The 27,970-nt window shown below is 47.3% G+C and overlaps 1 protein-coding gene and 2 pseudogenes across 2 annotated transcripts; all 3 read right to left on the reverse strand.

The window, feature by feature from the left end:
• Nucleotides 1–1,063: 1,063 nt before the first annotated feature.
• LOC123804224 (protein FAM91A1 pseudogene) lies at nucleotides 1,064–1,774 on the reverse strand (annotated as a pseudogene).
• A 58-nt stretch (nucleotides 1,775–1,832) lies between these two features.
• LOC148108755 (protein FAM91A1 pseudogene) lies at nucleotides 1,833–4,459 on the reverse strand (annotated as a pseudogene).
• An 8,641-nt stretch (nucleotides 4,460–13,100) lies between these two features.
• UCP3 (uncoupling protein 3) lies at nucleotides 13,101–24,425 on the reverse strand. 2 transcript variants are annotated; one of them, XM_045816313.2, is made up of 7 exons: nucleotides 24,288–24,425; nucleotides 19,003–19,223; nucleotides 18,302–18,512; nucleotides 17,831–18,031; nucleotides 16,567–16,668; nucleotides 15,855–16,035; nucleotides 13,101–13,350 (listed from the first exon to the last, which is right to left on the reverse strand). In XM_045816313.2, the coding sequence occupies exons 2-7, from the start codon at nucleotides 19,126–19,128 to the stop codon at nucleotides 13,236–13,238; spliced, it is 936 nt and encodes a 311-aa protein (XP_045672269.1). In that variant the 5' UTR covers nucleotides 19,129–19,223; nucleotides 24,288–24,425; the 3' UTR covers nucleotides 13,101–13,235. The 2 variants fall into 2 exon arrangements, with proteins under 2 accessions (XP_045672269.1, XP_045672270.1); XM_045816314.2 differs by having other exon boundaries at nucleotides 19,003–19,173; nucleotides 24,288–24,403.
• Nucleotides 24,426–27,970: the final 3,545 nt, after the last annotated feature.

Below are 27,970 nucleotides of genomic sequence, written 5' to 3' on the forward strand. Positions count from 1 at the left end.
CTTCAAGGTTCAATTGATGTACGTAATTTATAGATATCCAAGGAATTCTTAATGTCTCATCAAATTTCTCAGTACTGCATGTTTATTGTTTTATACTCTTTCTACTCTAAATACCAATAAGTATTTTCATAAGAAGAGTTAAATGTCTTCCCATTATCCCCAAAAGCATAGGTAACAAAATATAAAATGAAACAAGACTTATGTTTGATAAACTAACACATAAAATCACCATTACAATATTCATTGTGATGGCTTATAAATGTTAGCAGTCATCATACGGCCTATAAAGTTTATCCTTAGATTTATAAAATAAAATGCAGATCAACTCAAGATAAAAAATACAGTGTTGATTGTTAAAAAGTCTTTGTTTAAAAAAAAAGAAAAAAGAACCTAGGGTTCAATTAAAAAAAAAGATTTATTTATTTTAGAGAGAGAGAGTGTGTGTTCAAGTGGAGGAACGGGCAGAGGAAGAGAGGAGAGAGAGAGAGAGAGAGAAGCAAACTCCCCACTGAGTGGGGGAGCCTGATGGGAGGGGAAGAGGGTGTCATCCCATGACTTGAGTCAAAATCAAGAGTTGGACTGTCAACCGACTGAGCCATCTGGGTGCCCCCTCAATTTTTTTTTTTTAAAGCAGCTGTTTGTGGACGCCTGGGTGGCACAGTTGGTTAAGCGTCTGCCTTTGGCTCAGGTCATGATCCCCACGTTGGGCTCTCTGCTCATCGGGGAGCCTGTTTCTCCCTCCCCCTCTGCCTGCCGCTCCCCCTGCCTGTGCTCTCAACCTCCTTATGTCAAAAAAAAAAAAAAAAGATATATATATATATATATATATTTATATATATATATGTATAAAAACAGCTCTTTGTTGCATTAGGATGTGCTATAATCGGCAAGATTCCAAGCAATATTAAATGTCTCCCAAACTACACTACAACACACTTTGAACATCCTTTACGTATAGTGTAACTACACCAGCAGGATGCTTTTTAGTGACTGGCACTTTGAGAAAGAAACCTAACTTTGAGAAAGAAAAAAACAGCAAGTGTGAATAACGAATGTGATCAAATTACTGCAAGTGAGGGTTAGCAGTGAGGAGTGAGGAGGGTGGCCCTCTATTCCATTCTGATAAAATTGATAAGATTCTGTGACTCGAAATACTGCATTATTTGCAGGAAGCTGGACTTCCATACCAGCATAAGATGGTAAAGCAAACTTGAGAAACTGGCTTCAGCGTGGATATCCAGTGTTAAAGCTCTTTCCTAGAATGCATGAACAATTAAGGACATGTAGACAGAGTTTTCTCTGAATGGAACAGAGTTGTTTGCTTGCTTGTTTCGAATGGAGTTTTTGGAGGCTTTCTTCTCTGGGAAGGTTGTGTGTAGCAGTTTTCCTACAAACGTTCTCATTTAATTCAGAGCTAAACGGGAATTTCAAAGCACCGCTCAAGGGGGAACCAGTCGGTTTCTGTTGTGGCAACATCAGAGTTTTGTTTGTGTTCAATGTGTAGTTGCTTCCTCAGTGACTATTTCAAATGATTCTGTACTTTTCATTTGCTCTGAGCCGGAAGTTAAATCAGGTTCTCCTTTCTTCTCCGAAACCTCACCAAGTTTTGTTTGCAGGTTGTTTAGAAGTGTACAACATGGTGACATAACCACAGAAATCCCTGCAAGCCCATTTTGTTCCTGAATGTTTGCAATGCCTTATGAACACCCGTATTGACAGGACTCGTGACTCTCCTTGTAGTTTTATCAAATGGGAAAAATTTCTCCCTTCCCATCATTCAATATCTGAGCATGTGTGAAGTCAGGTTTATGACTCCAAGACATTATTAATGCTTAATAATGACCATGAAATATATCTGACTGTTTTTGAAGTCTTATACTTTTGGACAGTAATAAAAATGGGGATTTGACTTCAGGGTGGTGACTTCTGGATAATGGGTCTAAAATGCCGAGCAGTACTACTGCTAACGGGCTGGATCTATTAGTGAGAGGAGCCATGGGAACGAGCAATTTGTAATTTTTGTTTAGAAGTCTGCTACAAGTCATAGGATTCAAATCAGGAAAGCTTTTACAATGTAAGAGATTCAGAAGAAAGCCATAATTGGGTTGTTATTATGATGCAGAGACACTATTGTGTTTCCATAAGTGCCTGATCAAAATATTTCTGTAGTCCACACTTCTTCCGAAGTGTTTAGAATCTTTTCTAATTCTGTAAGGAAGCTGTCCAGAGACTCATGTGAGAGCTTGCCCACTTTTGGTGAAAGATTTCCCATTATTAGAAAGGTAAAGATTGAATCAAATAGGAAAATGATATCTTTGTGTATCCTTTAGACAGACCCAAAGTGCTTATGCAGGCTGGATCAGCTGGACCTAGTATCAGTATCAGAGCTGACAAAGCTTCTTGTTCAGGTCTCCTGCTCTCTTCACCATGCCATGATAAGAATATCTTTTGTGGATATAAACTACTTTTAAATTTGTTTATAGAAGGTACATTCCACCATGATAATGAAGCTGATCCAGATTTATTACTTGTCTTTTCTTATGCACAAAGCCCAATCAGCAATACATGGAAACATCATTCTTAACCAATGATAAGTGTATCTCAAGGACATTTGCAAGCTCAGCAACATTACTGTGCTTATCTATTGAAAGAAATAATAGTTTCAAAGTAATCACCTAGTCATCTTGCACTCAATTCATTACAGAACCTTCAAGAGAATGAAATTGTCATCAGAGATTGATATGTTCAAATAAGTAAATCCTTTATTATATAAACTGTGTACCACATAATAATCTAGTAATCCAGAGAGTTGAGGACCTGAATCAATGATCTTAACTATAGTGTATTTCTCAGGCAAAATGCATATCTTTATGTCATTTTTGTGATCTGACCAGTTCATACTCCCTACCATGTCTCTGTGGAATTTTTTACTGGCCATATTGGTAGAAGATGTGATCATTCCTCCAAATTTCAAAAAGAAAGAATTTGATGATCTATACTGATTCATAATATGAATGTACTACTATCTTTTAATGCTAAGAAAACATAGACAGTCAGCTCTAGTAAAACTGGACAATGAAGCCTAACTCTTTGCATTTTTCAAAATGTCCTCTGTGATCTCAGCATGATTCAAAAATGGTATTATCCTCAGGTCCACAATATCCAATAAATGGTAAAGGTACAGTATGAAACAATCTAGAGTATAATAGCTCCTCAAAGTATTTGCATTCATCTTTCTTGACATGTTTGTATTTCTGTATCATGACTGACGGTAGATATCTGTAGGGGACAACCTAGTTTGCATGTTTTCTCTGTGAATTTTAAAGACCTTGTCACATATTGGCTAGCAGCTTGCTCTGTGGGTGATGTGCCTTATGTAGGCTCCATGTTTATGTTGCGAGGGCCCTGGGACAGTTGGGGGGAGCCCACTAGAGGCCTGGTGCCTTACATTGTGGAATTCCCAGGCTTCCCTGTGGTGAGGGCTCCACACAGCTAGTTCAGCAAGGCAGACAACAGAGAACAGTGTTAGGAGTGCATCAGAGGACCTAGTTTCCTCATTAAATTATATTTTAAGGGGGAAAGAAAGAGCTTTTAAGATAACTTCTTTATAAGTAACTCTCTGGGCCTTAACCGACTTTCCTATGTGACCGTTCCTGAAATTTCAATGGGAAGATTGGAGAATGCTTTCACTTGGCTTCTCTCCATTTCAAAATGTTTGCCTTTATGGCTGTTTTATTTCTAGCTTTTCCATATCCATTCCAGAGTGATCCCTACCACCTTACCCCATTATTCTATCCTCTTCTGTTTTCTCTAGGATCTTGTTTCTGCAATCTGTTAACCTCATCTTCAATCTTTCCTTTCTTCTACCCTGTGTGTGTGTGTGTGTGTGTAAATGGAAAGGAACCCTCAGGACTTTTCTTTTCTTTTCTTTTCTTCTCTTTTCTTTTTTCTTTTCTTTCTTTCTTTCTTTCTTTCTTTCTTTCTTTCTTTCTTTCTTTCTTTCTTTCTTTCTTCTTCTTCTTCTTCTTCTTCTTCTTCTTCTTCTTCTTCTTCTTCTTCTTCTTCTTTTAAGATTTTATTTATTTTCTTGACAGAGAGAGAGAGAGCGAGCACAAGCAGGGGGAGCGGCAGAGGGAGAGAGAGAAGCAGGCTCCCCGCTGAGCAAGGAGCCCGATGTGGGACTTGATCCCAGGACCCTGGTATCATGACCTGAGCTGAAGGCAGCTGCTTAACTGAGCCACCCAGGTGTCCTTTCCTACCCCTTCTACAGTGGCTTTTTCCCTTCCTTCCTTTCTCTGCCACACATTCCAAACAATTGGCTGTCCTCTGACTTCTCAGCCTCTGGCACAACTCTTACATATTTGATGAATGAATAAAGGAATGATCTCACATTCATCTCATTCACTTTATGCCAGCCACACACAGTCTTCTTCCTGTTCTCTGAACATGCCAAGCTCATTCCCATAGGGGCTGTGGACTGCTTGTTTCCTTATCCTGGAACACTTCCTCAGATCTTCACCTGGCCAGCTCCTCTCATCATCCCTACATATACACACACACTCACACATACACACAGATACACAGACACACAGAGATACGCAGAGGCACACACGCGCACACGCTTCTCAGAGATCACCAGTGATCTCTTTTTCAAATTAAGTGCATTTTTAAAGTACACTTTTTTTTTTTTTTTTTAAGAGAGAGAGCATGCGTTCAGTGGGGGAAGGGGCAGAGGGAGAAAGAGAGAGAATCTTAAGTAGGCTCCACACCCAGCATGGAGCCAGATTCAGGGCTCGATCTTTCCGCCCTGAGATCATGACCTGAGCCAAAATTAATAGTCAGACCCTTAACTGTCTGAGCCATCCAGGTGCCCCTAAAGTAAACTTTTTATTGAAGTATAACATAGATATGAAACAGTGCACAAACAATAAGTGATAGACTTTCAAAAAGTGAACACCCCTGTATAATGAGAACACACCTCAAGAAACATTATTAATATTGTCAGTGATACCTCAGTAAAGCTGGAAAAAATAAAATTAAAATAAAAAAATAATTAACACCCCACTATCATTGTTCACCTAAAGAATAACCACTATCTTGACTTCTAACACCAAATATTTGTTTTGCCTGTTTTTAAACATCATGTAAATGGAATTATACATTATGTACTACTATGTGTCTTTTTATTAAGATTATATTTATTATTTGACAGAGAGCGCACAAGTGGGGGGGTGCAGCAGGCAGAGGGAGAAGCAGGCTCCCCGCTGATGAGGGAACCTGATGTGGGGCTTGATCCCAGGACCCAGGATCGTCACCTGAGCTGAAGGCAGACTCTTAACTGACTGAGCCACCCAGGCGCCCCTATTATGTGTCTTTCACTCAACATTATGTTTGAGAGATTCATCCAAGTTACGTGAAGCTGTAGTTCTTTAATTCTCATTGCTGTATAGTATTCCGTCATATGAATATATCCAACTTATCCATTCTACTGTTCATGGGCATTTATGTTGTTTCCAGTTTTTGCCTATTACAATAGTACTGCTAGGAACTAGGGCATAACCTTTTCCACTACAGCCTTACTGAGGTTTAACTTAAATACCATATAATTCACCTATTGCTAAATTTACAGTTTAATTAATTCTTAGTAAATTTATACAGTTGTGCAACAACTACTATAATTCATCACCCCCAAAAGTTCTGTTGTGTCTATTTGTAGTCATTTCCTTCTCTCACCTCCAGTCTCCAGTCCTAGCTAACCACCGGTTTTTCTGTCTCTACAGTTTTGAATTTTCTAAAATGTTTTTAAGAATTTGTTTTTAAATAATCTCTGCACCCAACATGGCGATTGAATTTACAATCCTGAGATCAAGATTCACATGCTTTACCAACTGAGCCACCCAGGCACCCCAATTTTCTAAAATTTTCATATAAATAGAATGTAATCTTTGGTGTCTAGCTTCCTTTACTTAACATAATTATTTTAACTTTTTTTTTTAATTAGGCTCCATGCCTAACATGGAGCCCAACGCAGACCTTGATATCATCACCCTAAGATCAAGACCTGAGCTGAAAGCAAGAGTTGGACACCTAACCGAATGAGCCACCCAGGCGCCCCCATTCTGGTTTTTTTTTTTTAGATTTATTTATTTATTTATTTTTAGAGAAGGGGGAGGGGTAGAGGGAGAGAAAGTCTTAAGTAGACTCCATGCTGAACATGGCACCTGACGTGGGGCTTGATTTCATAACCCTGAAGTCAGGCCTGAGCCCAAACCAAGAGTTGGATACCTAACCGACTGTACCACCCAGGTGCCCCAACATAATGAATTTTTAGGTTCATTCATGTTGACATGTGTATCAGTAGCTTGTTCCCTTTTTACTGCGGAGTAGTATTCTGTCGTAGTGATAATGAATGTTGTGTTTGCCCTCTCAGCTGTTGATAGGCATTTGAACTGTTTATAGTTTTGGGCTATTATGAATAATGCTGTTACAGACATACATGTACAAGTGTTTTTGTGGGCATATGCTTTCATTTCGCTTTGGTAAATACCTAAGAGAAGGATGGCTGGATGAGATGGTAGGTGTATATTTAACATTTTAAGAAGCTCAAAAATTTCCAAAATGGCTGTACCAGAGTACAGTCTCACCAACAATGCATGGGAATCCAGTCTGTTTCCTACAAAGTTCACCATTTTTAGGTGACAAAGCCATAGCTCTCTGCCAAATTATTTACCATATTTTATAGATAAAGAAACTGAGGCTCAGAGAGACCAAGAATTTGACCTATGTCACATAGCTACTAAGTATCACAGCTGGGATTCTAGCTTTAGTTTTTGTTGTGAGGTCAATACTCATTCCGTTTACATGAATTCACATGTATACTCATATTCCCAAGAGATTTCCACCCCTGCAGAAACAGATTATTCAGTGTTTTTGGTTCCCAACAGAAAAGCTATATTTCAGGAAAGGATTTTCTTGATCTTTTAAAAATTTACTCAATTTAGAATAAACTTGGACACTTCCCTAATACCATTTACAAAAATTAACTCAAAATGGATCAAAGACCTTTTAGAAAACTCTTAGAAAAAAAAACCCCACCACTAAAAAGCTTCACAACAGTAGATTTTGGAATGATTTCTTGGGTAAGATATCAAAGGCACAGGCACAAAAAGAAAACATAGACAAATTGGAACTCATGACAATTAAAAACTTTTGTGTATCAAAGGACTCAGGCAACAGAATAAAAAGCAACCTACAAAATGGGAGAAAATATTTGCAGATCACATATCTGATAAGAGATTGATATCCTGAATAGGTAGAGAACTCTTAAAACTCCATAACAAAAATAATAACCCAATTCAAATTGGGCAAAGGGCTTGAATAGACATTTCTCCAAACGAGACATACAGATGGCCAATAAGCACATGAAAAGATGCTCGACATCACTGATCATTAAGGAAATGCAAGTCAGAACCACAATGAGATACCACCTCATACCCATTAGGAGAATTATGATAAAAAAATGGAAAATAAATGTTGGTAAGAATGTGAAAAAATTGGAACCCTTGTGCACTGTTGGGGGGAATGTAGAATGCAGCTACTGTGGAAGACAGTATGATGATTCCTCAAAAAATAAAAAATAGAATGACCATATGATCCAGCAGTGATATTTTTGGGTATACCCACAAGAATGGAAAACAGGGTCTTGAGATATTGTACACGCATGTTCATAGCAGCATTATTCACTATTGACCAAAAGGTAGAAGCAACCTAAGTGTCCACTGGCAGGGGAATGGATAAACCAAACATGGTATATACATATAATGCAATATGATTCAGCCTTTAAAGGAAGGAAATTCTGGCACATGCTACAACAAGGATGAACCTTGAGGACATTATGCTGAGTGAAATAAGCCAGTCACAAAAAGATAAATACGGGGGCGCCTGGGTGGCTCAGTCATTAAGCGTCTGCCTTTGGCTCAGGGCCTGATCCCAGGGTCCTGGGATCGAGCCCCGCATCGGGCTCCCTGCTCCGCTGGGAGCCTGATTCTTCCTCTCCCATTCCCCCTGCTTGTGTTCCCTCTCTGTCTGGCTGTCTCTCTCTCTGTCAAATAAATAAATAAAATCTTAAAAAAAAAACAAAACAAAAAGATAAATATGATATGACTGTGCAAAGTACCTGGTATAGTCAGATTCATAGAGACAGAAAGTAGGAATATGGTTGCAGGGAGCTGGGGGAAGGGGAAATGGGGAATTACTGTTTCATAGGAATAGAGTTTCAGTGTTGCAAGATGAAAAAGTTTTGGGGATGTATGGTTGCATAGCAGTATGAATATACTTAATACCACTGAACTGTAGATTTATTTATTTATTTTTTTAAGATTTTATTTATTTATTTGACAGAGATAGAGACAGCCAGCGAGAGAGGGAACACAAGCAGGGGGAGTGGGAGAGGAAGAAGCAGGCTCATAGCAGAGGAGCCTGATGTGGGGCTCGATCCCATAACGCCGGGATCACACCCTGAGCCAAAGGCAGACGCTTAACCGCTGTGCCACCCAGGCGCCCCTGAACTGTAGATTTAAAAATGGTTAAGATGATAATTTTTTTATTATGTTCAATTAAGAGATGGTAAATATTATATATATATTTTAAAATTAACTAAAAATTCATTCATTTTACAATGTCCTAGGCACTCTGCTAAGGATGAGAGATGCAATTGTAAACATGACCCCATGCATGTCTGCAAAGAATTTACAGGCTCATGGGACTGCCAGGCAGGTAAACACAGTGTAACCAGAGCTGTGGGACTCTGTCAGAGGAGCACCTAAGTTTCCCATGTGTGTCAGACCCAGCATATGTCTAAGAGATAACAGCAGTGGGCAAAGCAATAAACGGTACAAGATCTGTGCCTTTGGTTCATTATCAGAAAGCTTTCTCCTAGGCAGAGCTGGAAATTGTGAGTCTGTTTAATACCCAAGCAATTTGGTTCAGGGACCAGAAAATAATTTGCTAGGAATATTACTGAGGATATTTCTATGTTGTTTAAAACATGTGACTCTCATCCTTCTCTTTTCTTACTACTATGTACAAATTGAATCTTTCCAAGGACTATTGATATTATTACTATTCGTTCACTCAGCTCCCACTTTTACTACCCTTGCCTGGGTTTCAACAACAGCCTCATCTTCCTACGACCAGAGGCCATTCCACTAATTCATTCTTTACAGTGCAGCTAGTCATTCCCTACTTAAAACACTTCAATGGCGGGGTGGTGGGGTGCCTGGGGGGTGCAGTTGGTGAAGCGTCTGGGTTTGGCTTGGGATCGACACCATGTTGGGCTCTCTGCTCAGTGGGGAGTCTACTTCTCCCTCTGCAGCCCCCCCCCACTCCTGCTCATGTTCCCTCTCTCAAATAAAGAAATAAAATCTTAAAAAAACAAAACACTTCAATGGCTCCACATTATCCTCAGAATACTCCAGACTCCTTAATGTGGTGTCTTAGTCAGCTTGGGCTGCCATAACAAAGTACCGTACACTGGTGGCTTAAGCAACAGGGATTTATTTCTCGTATTCTGGAGGCTGGGAAGTCCAAGATCAAGGTGCTTGCCGATCTGGTTCCCTGGTGAGGTCCCTCTTCCTGACTTGCGGAAGCCTTCTCACTGTGTCTTCACATGGTGGAGAGAGAAAGAGCGCTCTGGTCTCTCTTACTTTTCTTATAAGGATGCTAATCCCATTATGGGGTTCCCGCCCTTATGCCCTCATCTAATACATGTGAATTTTGGGGGGACACAAACATTCAGTTCATAATATGTAGCTTCTACAGCTTTTCAGGGTCCCTGTTTTCCTCTTGATCCCCATCTCTCTCCTTGCTTCCCTTTAGGTCTACAACCCAGTCATACTGACCACTGGCAAAACTTGGATGCCCCTTGTTCTTGTCTGGTTTCTGGGCCTTAGCACAAGCTATTTCCTCTCCCTAGAATGACCTTTACCCACCCTCTTTTTGCCTAGTTAACTCCTATTTGTTCTTTAGGTGTCTTCCTTCAAGAAGCTTCCTGGCCCCCAGACCAGGTCAGGTGTCCCCACTCTGTGTCCCTGCTCTTAGTGCCTCATGCAGATCTCTAGTGTGGCTTTTATCACTCCCTATGGCTTATTTGTCCTTCCTGCCCCCAACCCTCCACCTCGATGAGCCGCTCGAAGGCGAGGACTGGCCTTGGTCGTGTCAGCACCCAGTACAATGTGTGGCTTATACTGTATGTACAATGAAGGCTTTCCTTTGTATAGCACGCAGCAGTTTTCAGAGTGTCCTGACACGAATTAACTCATCTACAGAGATATAGTTCCTTAACATTCATTCTTCTGAATAAAGTATTCCTTTAAAAAATATTACCTTTACTTAGAAGATTTATGTGAAGTCAGTTATCCGTTATGTCACTAATGTGACTGAGTTGGGGCCAAAACTGTGTCATTTTTGCTTGATACACTAGAAGAGTTTGAGAAAAAGCAGATTTCCTCTTTCTTTTTTTGAGAGAGAGAGTTAGTGAGTATGCGCTTGCAGGAAGGGGAAGAGGCAGAGGGGGAGGGAGAGAGAGAATCTGAAGCAGACTCCTTGCTGAGCAAGGAGCCTGACATGGGCCTCAATCTCATAACCCTGAGATCATAACCTGAGCTGAAATCAAGAGTTGACACTTAACTGGCAGAGCCACCCAGGAGCCCTAAAGCAGATGTCCTCTTAATGACTTGAAGGAGTAGGTGTCTGTGGGTGTGCTGTGGGGGATGGGTGCCCAGAGCTAAGAAGCCAGCTTCCCTGTATGGGCGTCAGCTGGTGATCTGACCATTTTGCAAGATCTCATCCCTGACTTCCTTGTGGCAGAAATCGGGGGCCAGAACTGGGAAGGGCTTGCCTGCTGTGGCTTAGAGGAAGCTGTTTCAGTTCTTAGAATCACTAAACTTTAGAGCTTTCGGTCATTTGGTTCAACCTCTGTCTTTAAAAAGTGGGGAAAGAGATCTAGTATTTTGCCCAGGAAACTGTAGAAGACCTCCCACCAATCTTGTTTTCCTTTCTTCAAAAGCCTGGACTCAGAGGTCACTAAGGTGCTGCTTCCAATCAAATATAGCTCTTAGAATTGATCCTCTCTCTCTTTTGGTATGGTCATCTGAACAGTTCGCTCTGGGTAGAGGATGTGTTAGTATTGCTCTGAGAGGGCGCCGGGGTGGCTCACTTGCTTAAGCGGCCGACTCTTGATTTTGGCTTAGGTAATGATCTCAGGGTCCTGGGATCCAGCCCTGTTAGCCTCCTCGCTCAGCAGGGAGTCTGCTTGAGGCTGCTCTTTCTTCTCTGCCCCTCCCCCTTCCCCTGCTTGCACTCTATCTTTCGAAAATAAATAAATAAATCTTAAAAAACATATTGCTATGTGGAAATTCATGGAAGATGTAGTTCCTGGCCCTAGGAATTTACAAACGGAGACCAGGAGTTTAAGAATGATTGCACATGCCAGGCAAGTCAAAAGAAAGAGAAAATTTTAAATATGAGTTTTATTTGAAAGTCAAACCAGACATTAAATAAAAATAATCTTAATTTTTTTGCTTTTATTTGGACTTTCCAGTTTGTACATATTGATAATCTCAAATTATAATTTAAATTTAGGAAAGTGCTAAGGGTGAGTGGACATTTGCTTTTTCCTCGGGGACGTGGGGGAGTCCGAGTGCGGAGGCAGGGATGACGTTGCTGAGCCCTTCTGCGAGGTGGGGGGTTGTTATTTCCACTTCTCTGCTAGGACACTGAGGTACTAGGATTCCTGGTGGTTAGGTTTCTGGTAAGGTGAGAGGAGGGGGTATTTGAACCCAGTTCTATTATTAACATCACGTAGGGTGCTAAAAAGCAGAAAAAGACCAACCTTCTGGGTCCTCATGATCAGCCTGAAAGAGCTCCAGTGAAGTTTAGAAGGAGGTTGTCTGGTTCAAGCCCAGCTTTTACATTCAGACGGAAAAGCCACAGCCCTGAAAGGCAGAGCAGCTAGGCTGGGCTGAAGGCAGTAGGAGAATGTGGGGCCAAAGGCCCAGCCCCGGCAAACAGGAATCCTGGTGAGAAGGGGCCATTCTGTCCAAGAAGGAGAAGGCAAAAAAAAAAAAAAATGTTCTCGTTCCCACAGCCTTTATTGAACTACAATAATTTCCCCAAAACCTCTGAGTCCCGCTACGTTAGGCTGTCAGCCTGACATCTACCTCTTTTTCCCCAAGCTGGGCACCCTTCAGGGGCCTCACAGTCCGGCTGGGAAGCAAGGGCTGTGTGGGAGTGGGGCTTCTGTGGGTGCACACCATTCTCTGTCACCCCTGGCCGCCCAGCCCCTGGCTCCTTTGGTCTAACCTCTAGACAACCTTTCAACTTTTCAAAAACTTCCCTGGCAGTTCCTCACTGTCCTGAGAAAATCTTTCCCAAGGCCTTGTCCTTATATTTACATTTGTAAATATCAGAGCTTTTGCTTTTATAACGTGCTTTCATGTCCACCTTGTCACTTGATCCTCATAACATGCCTGGTGAGAGAAGAGGGAGGCAATTATTACTCCCATTTTACAGGAGAGAAGATGGAGTCTGCCCTCTTGATTCTCCAGTGTCATCAGGAAACAGTTATGAATCTCAGCCTCATGCTGGCCCCGAAATGTTCCTTTGGCACAGGTTCCAGGTTTTCTCTCTCTCTCTCTTCTTTTTTTTTTTTTTTTTTGGGTCTCATATTTTCTAGAATCCCAATGGCTTCGAAATAGCAGGCACATTACACATATGGCTGATGATCCACGGTTAGCCAAAGGCTACAGTCACAGCTATGTTGCTTCGGCAGCGTCCCTCCAAACTCCTTAGCTGATTTCCAAGTATCGTGTGCCACTGCTGTCCCATGCTCACAGTCTTTCCTGTTTACAACTCACCATCTAATCAGATTGTTTTTTTAGAGAACATAGGTTTGCAAACTTTTGCTTTATCCAAATGGATGTTTTGGTTTATTTTCTCTTGCCTAAATGTTAGGCATCCAACATCATGGCTCCCCCAAATTAATATAATTTAATTTCCATCTTGTCAGTGCAAAACAAATGTGTTCTTAAGACAAAGCACGGAAGACCAGAATCTCTCCTCTGCTTCTATTTCTTGACTCAGCAGCAAGTGAACAGTTCTGTAAACATGTGTGGGTTTGTGTGTGCCTGGGCCCACTGGTTCTTGTTCCAGTTAAGTACCCAGTGGCCATGCGTTATTCAGAATGGAGATTCCCGTAGCATCTGGACTTTCATCAAGGCCCGTTTCAGTTGCTCATAGGTCACGAACATCACCACATTCCAGGTTCCCAAACGCAAAAAGGATGGTGTAAATCTGATAAGAGAAACAACCAAAACATGAGGTGGAGTGGACTAAGAGTCCCAAACAGATCTCCAGTGCTCGCCCCATTCACAGTGTTAGTGCCAAAGGACCTAGGCTCCTGTTAGTCACAAGCAGTCTCTGAGGTCTGTTCAGGCTTTTTCCTCTCTGCTGAAGGAATTAAGGCAGAAGCAGGAGTCAGGAAAGGAGAGAAAACACATTTGAGCCAGGTTCTGTGTTAGGCAGTTAATTCCTACAATTCTGTAAGGTAGCTCTGATGGTTGCCAGCTGTCTTTTTTAGAAACTGAGGCCCAGGCGCACCTGGTGGCTCAGTCGGTTAAGCATTGGACTCTTGGTTTTGGCTGAAGTCTTGATCTCAGGGTCGTGGGATGGAGCCCCTAGTCAGGGTCCGTGCTCAGTGGGGAGTCTGCTTGAGATTTTCTCTCTCTCTCTCTCTGCCCCTGACCCCTGCTTACGTGCATGCTCTCTCTCTCTCTAATAAGTAAATCTTAAAAAAAAAAAAAAAAAAAAAAGGAACTGAAGCCCAGGGCAGTTAAGGAGCTCAACTAAAACTACCTGACTCCACCCTGCTGCTGGGTATTTCTGGAATCGTTTACATGCTGAGGGGCCATCCCTGAGGAGGCCCTACCAGGGCACCTAGAAGCTGGCGCACTGAAGGGTGAAGACTGGGTGACCCCCACTTTAGCTAATCTCCAGAGAGCCTGCCTGTCCTGTGATAGCACAGCTGGGAGACAGTCCCCACCTCAGACTCAGGGAGGAGCCTGGGACCTGGGCCTGCTCCCTCTTCAGCCTTTCTCTCTCTGCGAATCCCTTGCTGGTCCTCTCCTCTCCGGCCAGACTTGCTTCCATGCCTTTGTCTGAGCTGCTCCTTCAGCCTGGGAATGTCCACTGCTCTCCTTCTTGCCTGGCTGGTTGCTCTTGGCTCTGCAGGACTCAGCTTGGGCACCATAGCCTCATACCAAGGTCTCTCCAGAACCCTCAGCCTAGGCTTCCCAGGGAGAATAGCACTGGGGCAATGAATGTGAACTGCGGAGTCTGACCTGGGTTTAGACCCTAGCTCTATCAGTTTCTAGCTTCAGGACCTAGGACAGGTTACTTAATCTTTCTAAGCCTCAGTGTCCTCATCTGTGAAATGAGGAACATAACAGTATTTACCTCATAGAGTTGTGAAGGATTAAATGAGTTAATGTATAGCATACAGTGCAGTGCCCAGTATCCGTAAATGCTCCATAAATGTCACCTGTGTCTGCTGCTCTTTGAGGAAAGCACAGGGCCTGGCACACAGGAGATGCTCAGTAAATGTTTTCCAAGTGAAAGAATAAACGGACAGGTGGCTACTGCTGATGATTATAATGATAGAAGCACTTATAGGAAAAGAACAGTCTGACAATTGGAAAAGTTTTAACCCTCACTTGCAGGGTTGAGAGCCAGATTGCTTGTTGGGTCCAGTCTAACGTTGGGTACCTGAAAACTATCTGCTGAAGGCATCAGTGCGGGGAGGTGTGTGGGCCAAGCCAAGAGCTTGGCAGTGGGACGGATGATGACATGTGGGGTGGCATCTGACGATCTGGGCTAGAGCCATGGCTCTTACATTTTAAGTCTGCGATCTTGGGTAAGTCACTTGACCTTTCTGAGTCTCAGTTTCTTCCTCAGTAAATGTGGAGAATACTGCCCAGTTCAGGGAGTTGTTGAGATAATCTGTGTAAAGTGCTTTGAGTAAGGCCTCGTACTTCGTGACTTAGCGGTCATGGTGATTGTTAATAACCTACATTATTGACTGCTGGCTTTTGGCTAGGGAGGTGAAAGGCGTATAAGCCACCAGTTCTGGCTTCAAGGAGCTTGTGATCTAGCATGTGGGATAAGTTAAACTTACAAATCCTGTAACACAAGGGAGGAGATGGTAAATACCATAAAAATGCTATCAAGAACATATTGCTGAAGGTCACAGGGAGGAGGAAAACTTTATAGCTGAGAATGTTGGGGAGGAGGTGGCATTTGAACTAGGTCTGAAGCATGGCTAAGGCTTAGAGCATGTGCGTGAGGTGGGAAAGGCATTCTGTTAAGAGGGCATGGTAAAAGCAGACACAGAAGCAAGAAAACGTGACGTGTGTTGTGCATTTTGGCCGCCATCAGTGGTGATCCATAGTCATGACCGTGGGTTGGAGAAGTCTCAGGACTACCAACCACCTTTCCCTCCTCCTCCCTTGCCCAATAAGTTTGGGGATAGACAGCACTTTGACCTATGCCTAGACTTCTTTTTCTCAGGTAAGCCTCCCCTGACTCTCCAAATCAGATTTGGTGCACCTTATTATTATTATTTTTTAAATTTTCATACATAGTTCTTTATATTTGTCCTTTGTGGCATTTACATCTGTGCTGTTCACCATGTGGACCATGTAGGCACATTATGCATGGAAGGAAGGAAAGAAGGAAGGAGGGAAGGAAACAAGCCCAGGTTCTCTGGGAGGGGCTGCTGGAGGCAGGAGGGGGAGGCTCACCCCTTATAGAAGGCTGTGGGGCCCTCATGGATCAACAACTTCAGCATACAGTCCAGGGGGCTGCGATATTGGCCTGGAGGCGAGTTCATGTACCGGGTCTTCACCACGTCCACTGGGGAGGCCACCACTGTGGCACAGAAGCCGGCTCCAAAGGCGGAGATGAAGTGGCAGGGGAAATTGTCTGTAGCAGGGAAGGGAGGAACAAGTATGGAGCCATGAGACGGCAGTGCGCTTGCTTTCTGTTCCACATGCGTCATCATTTGTCTTCACTAAACTGGGAACTCCCTGAGTGTAAGGATAGCGCTTTCTAAAGCTCTCACAGGACTCGCAAAATGGAACAGGGCTGTCCCACAGTTGGAAGGCTGTGCAGCCCAGCGATCTCATTAGAAGAAAATGAAGTCAGAGAAGGCGACTCTTGCTTAAAGATGCACGGTGGGAAGTGCTGGGCTGGAATCCAGGGTTCTGGGTTCCACAATGATGGACTGGGAATTTTTTAAAGATCTAACTGGCATTATTAGGTGAGTTATGAATTGGGCAGCACCCCATCTATCAAGTAGAGAGGCACTCCTGTACTGGGCATTTTTACTGGGCACTGCTCCTCTCTCTGCTTCTTCTAACACCCAGTTGCCTCTGATGGTGCCCACTCTGTGGAATTCCGGGTTCCCTTCCTGCTGTGGGAGGGCAGCTCCCTGGATGGAGCCCAGGGCCTCACCAGTGAGCAGGTGATAGTCTAGCAGCTTCTCCTTGATGATGTCATAGGTCACCATCTCAGCACAGTTGACGATGGCATTCCTTGTGATGTTGGGCCAAGTTCCTGTGAAGGATGGAGAGGGGGCTGATGAGTGAAAAATAGATGTGGACACCCTGGTTGCAAGGCCACAGGCCCAGTTTGGGGGCAGAATGCCCCATTCCAGGGGTCTCAGAGGATTTTGCCTCAGGTGAGCGGATTCTGCCCTTTCCTCTCTGGGGTTAACTCGTAGATTATCCATGTCCGCCTCAGAGACAGAAAACAGAGAGGCCCTCTTATGTTTGTTTGAGCCGCATTTTGGAGAATAATCTGCATTATCTATCAAAATTAAAATATGCCTGCCTGAGACCTGGCTAAAGCCAGGCAAGGAAGCCTTTCTTTGGAGGAGGGAGGCAAGACTCTCGGAGCAGTGACAGAAGCTAGCCCTGGAAGACTCCAGGAGAGCTTCAAGACCCAGCCACTGATAACACAGATGAGGGCTGGGCTTTGGGAGAGCACAGAGCAAATCAGGCTGTGACCCAGGTGTCCTGTCCTTAACCTTCACTGGGTCACTGTTTCTTCTGCAAGTATTTGTATGACCCCTGGTCTGCAGGTGGGAGAGATTCCAGCATTTGTCAAGGTGGCCTCCACTCGGACACATAGGGAACCCGGAAGCCTTACTCCTGAGGAAGCCCCGTCCTCATCACAACTCCCTTCCCCTGACAGTTTACAGCTGCCTCCTCCACTGGCCTCTGTTTCTTCTCCAGGCCCTATAGTCCCCCCAGATAGAACTTTGCTGGGGAAGCCCTTCCCTCCCGTCTCCACACACCTAGAGCCCACAGAGCCTTGAGGGTCTGCTTATTCATCCCCTCCCCCCTGGAGCCCGCACGACCTCTCATGCCTCTGGCCATGTACCTCTGCGTGAACCTCACGCATCCTGCCCTGTGGAATGGCTGCTCCTTGACATGTCTCATCTCCTCTCTTTGTCTGTGAGAGCCATGCGGTATGGAAGGTATCCTCTATTCATTTCTGTCTCCCTCACAGCAACCCGCACATGCTGAGGGGTTGACGAGTGGAACGGAATTTGGGGCACTGTGGCAGGTCAGTGTGATGGTTTTGGTTGGGATGTTCTTACAGAATCACTGGAACGTACCCTGCTGGGAGTTCCCCCCTTGCTCGGTTCTCTGTCCTAGCTCAGGGGTAAGGCATGCTCTGCCCACGGCCCTCCGAGCCTGGAGTCCGGACCTACCTTTCCACAGGCCCCTGACCCCTTCCTCCCTGGCGATGGTCCTGTAGGCATCCATTGTCCCACTGTACTTCCTGTTGCTCCCGGCCCCCAGGTGTATGCTGGCCTGGAACCGGATCTTCACCACATCCGTGGGCTGGGCGCACGAGACCGCCATGGCCCCTGTGGTGCAGCCCGCCAAAATCCGGGTAGTGATGCTCGAGTCTGGAGAGGAGAGACAGTGGGTCAGTGCTCTGCCCCCCAGCACTTCTCCGGGCCGGATGCTGTGCTCTGTGGAGCTGCCCCTGCCTGATGCCTGCCTCTTCTGCTAGGCTCAGGCTCCTGACAGCGGCTCAGTCTCCTCGTGAGTGTCTCTGACCGGCCTCCTACGCCCCAGCTCTGCCTCTGAGTCCGTACTGCCCTCACCTCTGACCCGCTAGCCCAGAGTCCGCTTCTGCCTACCCCCTTGGTGTCTACGGGATACCGGGCACTCACGGTCCGATCCTTTGGGGGTGTAGAACTGCTTGACAGAGTCGTAGAGGCCAATGCGGATGGAGGCAAAGCTCATCTGGCGGTGGAGGCCGGCGACCAGCCCGTTGTAGGGGCTGCGGGGGCCCTCGGTGCGCACCATGGTCAGGATGGTGCCCAGCACGCCGCGGTACTGGGGTCTCTGGGCTGCCTGGGTGGCCTGGTTCTCCCCCTGGATCTGAGGAACACCCCAGCAGAGGCGTGAGGAGCTGGGAGGGGAGCAGGGGGGCTGTGTGCGGAGGGACCTGTCCAGGGCTGGTTCTCGAGCACAAGCAGGACGACAGCATCACGTCCCAGTAAAAACGGCTGATGTTTGTGCACAGCGTATCGCTCAAGAACCGTTACACGTGGTGTGGGGCTCCGCCCTCAGAGCAAAGGGAGGGCAGATCATTTTTCCCACAACGAGTGGTCAGTGGTCTGCCCAAGGTCACACAGTTACTTACTTTTACTTCACACTCCAGGGGTTACAAAGGAGGACCAAGGAGGGACCAAGGAGCCAAGATGCTTTTGTCTTGGATGATGGTGGGTGGGGTTGCGAACAGTGGAGTGAGTGGCCTGCTCAGGATTCTGTGTGAGGAAGATCAGGCCGGCGCACACAAGAGGTGCTGGAGTGGAGAACTCAGTCCCTCCTTTGATCTGAACAGTGACCCTTGCCAAAAAGCACCTACCTGCAGGCGAACCTTGGCTGTGTCCAGTGGAAAGGTGAGGAGATCAGCAAAACAGGCCGCTGTGCCTGCCCCCAGGAATTTCACAGCTGTAGTGGGAGGTACCTCTGAAGGCTTTAGTCCAACCATGGTCCCAGAAGATTCTGCCTGGTCCCTCCAGGGCCCAGCAGAGGTCTAAGGAGAGAGGCCGCTCTGCAGTCCTGAGCTTTAGTGCAGGGAGGAGGCTGCAGGAGACAGGCCAGAGGAGGCAGATGGACCTTGGGCCATCCGGACCCGTCTCCAAGCTCCTTTCAGCACTGGGAGAAGCTTTAGTAAGAGAAAAGCCTGGGCATTGCTCTGCTTAGCTGTGTGGACTTGGCTGATAAGAACAGGTCACTTTCCCAGCCCTTCTCTCTTGCGATCCTCCCCCTACTCCCCTCCTCTCTCCACCGACCAGGTGGATCTTCATCCTTTAGAGGAGGAAACTGAGGCTCAGGCAGGGACCAGACCTCATTCTGACTCTACCCTACAACCCTGTTCTCCTTCTCCTGCATCAAGCTGCTCCCTGGGCCTACCAAGTCTCTCCACTTCAAGTCCTTCTGTCCCAAATCCACAATATAAATGTGCCTCGTGACTCACCTAAGCTGTTAGTTATCTTGGGTGAAAGCTTGTTTTTTTGCAAGGCTGCCTGAATATACTCTTACTATACTTAAAATGAAATCCTTCCCAGCCTGTGATTCCTCCTCTGTCACTAAAGATTGTTAATCTATGACTAGAGACGATTCCTGCCAACACTGTGGGATTCCTGGGGCTGATGTTCTGCTTTGGAGGAGGGAGGGAGACTGGTCCTGGGCTCCCCTGCTGCTCTGCCTCCCCACAGCTCCTAGGGAGATGGGGCTACAGAGCGTCCCGCTGCTACTGTTGGGGGCAGTGGCATCTGCTCCGCGTGGCCCAGCACATGCTCTTTCCCCCTCACACCTCTGAGGGCATCCCTTCTCAGCTGTAGAGAGCGGGCTTCTCAGACAGAGAAGGATCGGCCTTGGGTCGAGAGAATGTGCCCCCTCTCCCCGTGTGTGCTCGTGCCTGCACCTGTCCTGCTGGCCGAGCAGGGGCACGTTCACACCCGAAGGCCTTGGTTTAGTTGGGGTTACCTTGCGAACCTGGCATGCCTGTCACGGGCAGCCCTGCATTCTCATAACCTGGACTTCTGTGCATCTGGCTTTTGGCGCTGATGCCATTCTTAGCAGGTCACACCCCCTGGCACCCAACTCACACATACCCCCTAGTGTGCTGGGATCCTGGATTCTTCAGTGTCCTCACCCCTGGAGCCAGGGCCAGCCCCACAGAGTTGTGAGGTGGGCATAGTGTATGTCCCCTTCCCTATGGGGCAATAAAAACTCTGGTCCTGTGGTGAGGAGACCTGAACTCCTGCCCAGTCTTCATGGCTTACTAATGGTGGTGGGAACGTGGCTGTGTCATTTGACTTCTCTTGGGTAAATGAGAAAAATATATTACCTGCTCACCAATGATAAATTGGATGCCAAAAGATAAGGGTGACCACCGAAGTCTTCTTTCAGTACTGCCATCTAGAAGTCTGGTTCTCTCTATGCTGTCCCCTCAACCTACATGGCACCTAAACTCTTGTGCTTGCAGCCACCTTTCCCTAAAGAGCCTGCTCTTAAGAAGAAACCGATGTTCTAATTCAGGCTAAAGTATACGTGATTATCTTAATGACCGGGTTATTTCTTGACCACTATAGTAGGTACTAGGGAAGGAAGGATACGGAGTGACTCAGGTTTGGCCCTGGCCTTCAAGGAGCTTGCTGATAGGTGTTGAATTGGCTAGGGAATTAAGGAGGAATGGGATGGAGGAGGAAGGGTTGAGGTTGGAACTCACCAGCCACTGGATCCCATTCTGGAAGCCTAGGTCATAGTATGGTGGGACTTTTAAATTATGCCCAGAGGAAGGGGATGCTTTTATTTATTTATATTTTAAAAGATTTTTATTCATTTATGAGTGAGAGAGGGAGAGAACGAGCAGGGAAGAGCACTTATTCAGAACAAAGTCCAAGCCCCTGCCATGGTTGGTGGACTCCCTAAGCCCCACCTCCTGCTAGGTTCTGCGCTGGACATTCCAGGAAGTCCGGGGATGAGCAAAAACAACCTGTGGGACTTGCCCACAAGGAACTCTCAAGGAGTCTTGTGGGGGCATCAGACACGTCCTCAAAGAACTAGTGCAAGATGGGTTGGACCAATGTCAGAGGGGAGGGAAGCCCCAAGAAGAGACTCAAAGGAGGGGGAAACCCCCTCTTTTGTTTGTGAGGTGGAATAAGAACCATTTCATGGTGGAGGGTGGAAGGAGGGTCACATAAGTTAGGCTTTGAAAAGTGGGTGGGACTTTGGCAGCTGAAGCAGGAAGGGTGCTCCAGATGCAGGGAAGGGCATGAGCTAGTGTGAGAGTCTAGGGCATGGATTCAGGTAGGAGGGGAAAATGACCGCCTGGCCGTGAGGCCCTCCCAGTAGAGTTTTACACACAATCCCACTGAATTCTCACACCCTTCCTGAGAGCTAGCTGCTCCTTTCCCCTACTTTTGGATGAGCAAACCAGGGCTTTGAGACATTAGCTTGCTGAGTGTTACCAGCCACTGGTGTCAGAGCCTGGCTCACTCTGCTATACTAAGCTCAAAACAACCTTGGGAAGAAGGCAGGGCAGCATTTAAATCCATTTTACAGATGAGAAAAAGGCTTAAGGTGGAGAGAGACTGATTTAAAGGCACAGAACCTCAACTGAATTCTTCTGATGGCGATGAGGTCCCTTCACCATTCACCTAGGGACCCCAGTGGGTACAGTAGTATGGGTTTCCAGACCTTGTCTTTTTTATCGAGGGCATTCAAAGCCCTTTGCAGTTAATGAATTATATGCAAACCCATCTAGAGGATTAAGTGCCGAGCATACAGAACAACAGCATGGTGAGGAAGGCTGGGTGGGCATCACTGCCCAGCTTGGCAGATGAAGAAAATGGCCTGAAAGGCTGAGACGTGTGTGCCACACAGCCAGACCTTGGGCTTCCTCTGCAGTGTTCCTCCCACAGCCTGTCTTCCTGCTTTTCTGTACTGCTTCCCTGAGGGTCCAAGAAGGATCTGGCTCCTAGGGGTGGTGGTGTGGAGGCCCTGGTGCCCATGGACCTGAGCCTGGTGGAGGGGACAGACTGCAGCGTGCTAGGGGAACACTGTCCCCCACTTGCCTCCTTCCCATTTTCCTTTGCCTACAGAAGACCAGCAGCTGCCAGCAGGGCTCCGTTCCCAGCAGGGAGGCTGTGTCTGGGGCTGGAGGGCATGTGCAGGTGTCTGTGCGAGCAGCTGCCTCTCCTGTTCCAAGTCCTGGCATTTCCCCAGCCTTTCCCCTTCTCTGACGTGAGTTGGACTGCTCAGAGCTCCAACGTCAGGAATCTGGTGATTCCTCCTAGCTCAGAGCTAGGGAGGCCCTTGGGGGTCATGTTCTCTAATGTCTCTTACTGGTTGTAGGAGTATCTTTTCTTCAAAGCCTTTGGTAGCCGCTCAGATTCTAATAGAAGCATCCTGCTAGTTAGGTATTTTTACTCCACATGCAGAGTTACAAACTGAGGCCCAGACAGGTGAAATGACCTGTCAGAGGTCACACGGTGAGCGGAAGTGGGATTCCCACCAGGGCTATGGGACTCTGAGGCATTCTCTGGTCTTAGCCCCCTGGTGCAGAGGATTTGTGATGTACCTGGGCCCACAGGGAACACTTCATGAGTTTTGTCTCATGGACTGGGTCTCCCTGGGGAAGCCTCTTTTCCCCTGGCCTGGGGGTTGGGTGGGAGGATTGGGGAAGGCTGAGCTGTCAAGAAACTCCTTTGCCCCTGCCTCTGGTCCCACACCTCCTTGTTGATTAGCTCATTAACTGCCTCATTGCCCCCCTCGATAGCGGGCCCCAAAGGCAGGGATAGGGTGTACTTATCCTGCTTCTCTGGGTAGCCTGGTACAGGGATGGCCCAGGGCTCGAGGGGCCCAGGGAGGACCAGATGACCAAGGAACCCCACTTGCTGAAGTGGAGAAATGGGAAATGAAATCAGAGAAGCCCACAGTGTTCTTTGGTGGAGGGTCTGGAGTACCAGGGCTGTACTGAATCTAGCAGAGAATGGGGAGTGGTTTGTGGTTCTCGAGTAGAGGAATGACACCATCAGACCAGTTCAGAGTATGGTCGTGCAAACGTCAAGGCTGGACTGGAAGGGGAGAGGCCAGCGAGGAGGCTGTTGGAATGGTGCAGCAAGAGGTGTTGGAGCCTGAACTCAGGCAAGAGCAGCGGCCATGGGTGAAGCCGGAGCCTGTTCAGATGCAGTGCTGAGCCACCCATGGGAGCCAGAATGGATGGGCAGGGACTCAAGTCAAAAGCCATACCTTGTGGCAGGGGGCTCTAGAACTCTCATTATTCAAGTTGTGGTGGAGAGGGAGGCCGCAATGGTAGACTTAGGTAGGGGCTGCCCTGAGGCCACGGCTTCCCACCTCCCTTCCCTCTTGACTCCAGTCTCCTGAATTGATACTTGAGGAAATCTAGCAGCCAGCAGAACTTTGCCAGTGGCAAAGGGGAAGTTGAGAGCAGAGCTCTTCTCTCTGTAGCTCCATTGGGGCACCTGAGGGATGGAATGTTCCAGCTACATGGCCACAGTGGTGCCCCATTAATGTCTGCTCGGTGCTTCCTGCATGAGGCACGGTGCTGAGGGCTTTATAGGTATTGACTAATTTAGTCCTTTTATACGGCTGTACGGTAGTTGTCACAATGATTCCCACTTCATAAACAAGGGACCTCAGGCTCTGAGGGCTTCAGCTAGTCATAAGACGGAAGGGATGGGGCCAGAACTGCAGTCTGTGCCACGGTCCGGAGCCTCACGCTTCAGGGAGAGCTCAGGATCCCTGGAGTGCTTGTTTACAGAGTGGATTCTCAGAGGCCCTCAGCGCCGGAGATCCCGATTCAAGTCTGGGCTGGGGAATCTGTTCTCCATGGCAGCTCGGAAGCAGGGATCAGAGGACCCCCTTCTGAGATGCCCTTCCTGATCTCACCCTCCTGACAAAGCCTCCACAGCGTATCCCTGCTGAGGAAGCCCCCACAGTGCCCCCTCATCGGGGTTGCAGTTCCCCCTCTTGACTCGGCGGGGGAGGAGCGAGATCTGCCAGCTCTGTAGTGATCCCAGGCTAGTGCTCTCCGTCAGCTCCTGGCTGCTCTCTGTAGGCTGCCGTGAAGGGCAGAACATGGAGGAGGAGGGGCGGGGGTGGAGAATGGGGTCTTACCTGTGAGTCCAGCCAGGGTAGGGGAAGCACAGGGCCTCCTTAGGGCTCCTTAGGGCTCCATCCCAGGAGCTGGCAGCGGGGATCTAGTTGCCCCCTCGCCATTCAGTGTTGTCTCTACTGCCTCTGGCTTGGCACCTGTCTTTATACACTCCAGCTGACCTGAAACCTTACCCTACTGAAGCTTGGTTGACAGCCTGATCACTTGACGAGAGGCAGCTGGCTGGTGAGGGAGGCGAGGGGAAAGGTCAGCGTTCCAGATCTGGTTTAGTTCCTCTGACTTGGGGTTCTTTAAAATAGCTCCTTCCAGCTGCTGAAAGAGCTACCTCAGGTAATAAGGGCACAGAGGGGGTAGGGGTTGGACCTGTCACCTTTGAGAATTCAAAGGTCAAGGCCACACGTGATAGGCTGGGTAGGGCTCTCCTAACATTAACAACGATAGTAACGGTCATTTCTTGGTGCCTAGTATGTGCCAGATACTTAATACACACTATTTCTATTTTTCACAACCCTGTGAGGTAAGCACTATAAAGATACTGTTGTTTACATATATATATATATATATATATATATATATATTTTTTTTTTTTTTTTATTTCAGATAGAGGGAGAGTGAGCACAAGCAGGGTGGAAGGCGAGGGAGAAGCAGACCCTCTGCTGAGCAGGGAGCCCGACACGGGGCTCGATCCCAGGACCCCGGGATCATGGCCTGAGCTGAAGGCAGACGCTTAACTGACTGAGCCACCCAGGCGCCCCTGTCTCTATAGATTTCTTTTTTTTTTTTTTTTAATTTTTTTTTTAATTTTTTTTTTAAAGATTTTATTTATTTATGTGACAGAGAGACAGCCAGCGAGAGAGGGAACACAGCAGGGGGAGTGGGAGAGGAAGAAGCAGGCTCATAGCGGAAGAGCCTGATGTGGGACTCGATCCCGGATCACCAGGATCACGCCCTGAGCCGAAGGCAGACGCTTTAACGACTGCGCTACCCAGGCGCCCCCTGTCTCTATAGATTTCTGAACCCTTCATATAAGTAAAATCGTACAGAATGTGACTGGCTTTTTTTCAGTTAGCATAGTGCTCTCAAGACACGTCCGTGTTATAGCTCGTATCGGTACCTCATTCCTTTTTTATTGCTGAGCCTCGGAACATTTGTAATGCTTCCTTTACAGAGGAGAAAACGGTGTCAGGGAGGAACAAGGACTTACCCAGGTCATACTGCTAGTATATGGCAGGGCCCAACTTCCGGCCCTTAAATTATATCCTATTCTGGGCCTATCTGCTGTGACCATTACCATCTCAGACATGACACTTGGAGGCTTCAGCACGGACATTGCTGAAGGGAGCCAGAGGGAGCTGGGAGAAGTGTGTGGAGCACAGCTGGGAGGGTCCCTAGCAGCTGCTACTACTGTGGGCCCCATCAGTAGGCGCTGAGGGGAAGGGTGGGGCACATCTGAACCTGGGACCCAGGTGACACAGGAAAGAGGAGGGGAGGGTGACAGGAGAAGAGATTGGGGGGGAGGGAGTTAACTGGGTAGGGCAGAGGAATAGGCAGAAGCCATTTCTGGACTTGGGCGCAGAGCCATGGCCACAGGGCATTGGTCACAAGTCCAGACACTCAAGTGCAAAGCCAGGGCTGTGCCTGTCCTCTTCCTTGGACCAGGCCCTGCCTTCACATCGGTAGCACAGGCAGTTGTGTAGTGTTTATAAGGGAAGGGGCTGCTAGGACTGCTGAGGTTGGGCTCGGGAAGAAGGTTCTGGGCTCCAGCTGGAAATGCTGGCCTGGAGGTGGTGGGTGAATTGCAGTGGATACATGGGGAGGGATAAACAACAGGAGCTCAAACAAGGAGGCCATGGGCCCTGGAATACCCCGAGGGAAGACTCAGCTTACAGTGGCCTGGGAGGCTTCTTGAGGGCAGGGCCAGGTCTGTCTGCTCTGGCTCCCTGTCCCCAGAACCCAACAGGCACTAGAAGTTCCATGGTTGGCTGCAAGGGGCTGGGATCAGCCAGCATCCAGTGACCAGAAACACCCATTTTCAGGTCTCTGCAGACGCAGTGCCTGAGAGGAAGTGAGGGAGAGGATGGCTGGTTGTCAAATATGTACCTCGTGCCCTTATGCCAGGCTGCATGGCTTACAAGGCATTTCACCTCTGAGCTGTCACCGGGAAAGAGCTCCAACTTTCAGGGAGAAGATACTGGTAAATAACACACTCTTTTTAAGTGTAGGTGATGGTTTACAGACCCTTAGGGTGCCCTTGTGTTATTGGGGGCTGCCCTGAGCCTGGGTAGGAGAAACCAACTGGGTAGCAGCAGCCTGTGTCCTCCTGTGGCCTTATCCTGACTTGACCCAATCAGGTTATTTACAGAAGCTGGAGCAGGATTTGGAAGGAATATTCTTCACCTGAGGCTTAACCCCTCAGGCCTGGGCCCCTGACTGCCCCTCTGTAGGTTCTATGTGGCCTTAAGGGAGGTGGGGCCCCCTGCCTCGAAAGCTCCCACTGTGAACCTGAGAGGAAGGCACTGGGGATGGGGTGAGCTGGCAGGCTGAAGGCTGGGGGGCTGAGCTAAACAAGAAAGGGGAACAGCCTGGTCAGAGGGCACTTCACTGATGAGGGGGCACTTGGTCCCTCCTTGGGGTTCATGCAGGACCCTATAGCCTCAGGCACATCCTGCCTGTCTCAGAGTTGTGGGTGTGCTTGCCTGTCTGCTGGTTTGCTCCAGGAGCTCCAGGAGAGTGGGGGAGGTGTGGGAGGAGCTGACATTTCCTCGGCTTCCACTAAGTGCCAAGTGCGGGCGAAGCACTTTCACAAATGTCATCTCGTTCCATCTCGCAACAACCCCCTGAAGCGTTATTATCTCCATTTTACAGATGAGGCAACAGAAGCTCAGATGGAAGGACAGTCAAGCCGGAGGAGACCTATCAGGGCAGTGGCAGCGTCAGACCTGTCTCTTCCCTGTCCCCAGCAGCATGTGGCCCTGAGTACTCTCCTGGTTCTTTCTCTGGGTTCGTCCTCCGACTTTTCTAGGAAGCCCGCCCTGGTTGTTCCAGCCCACATGGTCTTTCTCCATGAATTTCCCGAATTCAGAGCGCTCGCTGGCTACTCCGTGTGTGCAGAAGCCTTGTGACATCTCTGGAAATGTTTCGTGTGGTGATTCATTTCCTAGCTCCATCAACAGAGGCAAATGACTTAACTTTGGTGCGTTTCAGTTTATAAAATGGGTATCGTGATCTGTAGGCTACAGAATTGTTATGAGGACTAAGCAAAATGACGTGTGCTTGGGGAGGAAAGTGGGGCCCTCCATGTTAGTTCTCTTCCAGCCACTCTGCACATCTTTGCCTTTTTCTTATCTTCCCCACAGGCCGTGTCTACAGTAGCTGCTCAAATGTTTGGAGTCTGACAGTCTTAAGCCAGAGCGATCCATCCTAGAGAGATCAGGGATTCTGAGCAGACCTGTTCCAGGAGACCGCTCCACTTTGCTGATGGATTTGAGGCATAAGCAAAGGAAAAACTGGGTGTCATCCCAATCTGGACCAATCTGATCTCTCACCGTGAAGTCTCAGGGTGACCCTGGCCCCTGGTCCCAGGAGAGCTTAAGGGACCGTATGGTTTTCAAGCTTTCCTTTGGCTGTTAGAGCACAAATGGATTCCTAACACCCCAGTCCAGTGACAACCCAAGACACACCTGTG

Source organism: Ursus americanus, chromosome 16 (assembly GCF_024610735.1).
Source record: "Ursus americanus isolate L20-20 chromosome 16, mUrsAme1.1.p, whole genome shotgun sequence".
NCBI lineage: Eukaryota > Metazoa > Chordata > Mammalia > Carnivora > Ursidae > Ursus > Ursus americanus.

Bases quoted from the DNA above. Each gene is read 5' to 3' on its own strand.
- UCP3 (XM_045816313.2), bottom strand. From the start codon at position 19,128: ATGGTTGGACTAAAGCCTTCAGAGGTACCTCCCACTACAGCTGTGAAA. The intron at 18,513-19,002 runs GTAGGTGCTTTT...GGTGTTCCTCAG, and splicing joins CAGCCAAGGTTCGCCTGCAG to ATCCAGGGGGAGAACCAGGC. The intron at 13,351-15,854 runs GTGAGCCTCCCC...TTCTCTTATCAG, and splicing joins CCCACAGCCTTCTATAAGGG to ATTTACACCATCCTTTTTGC.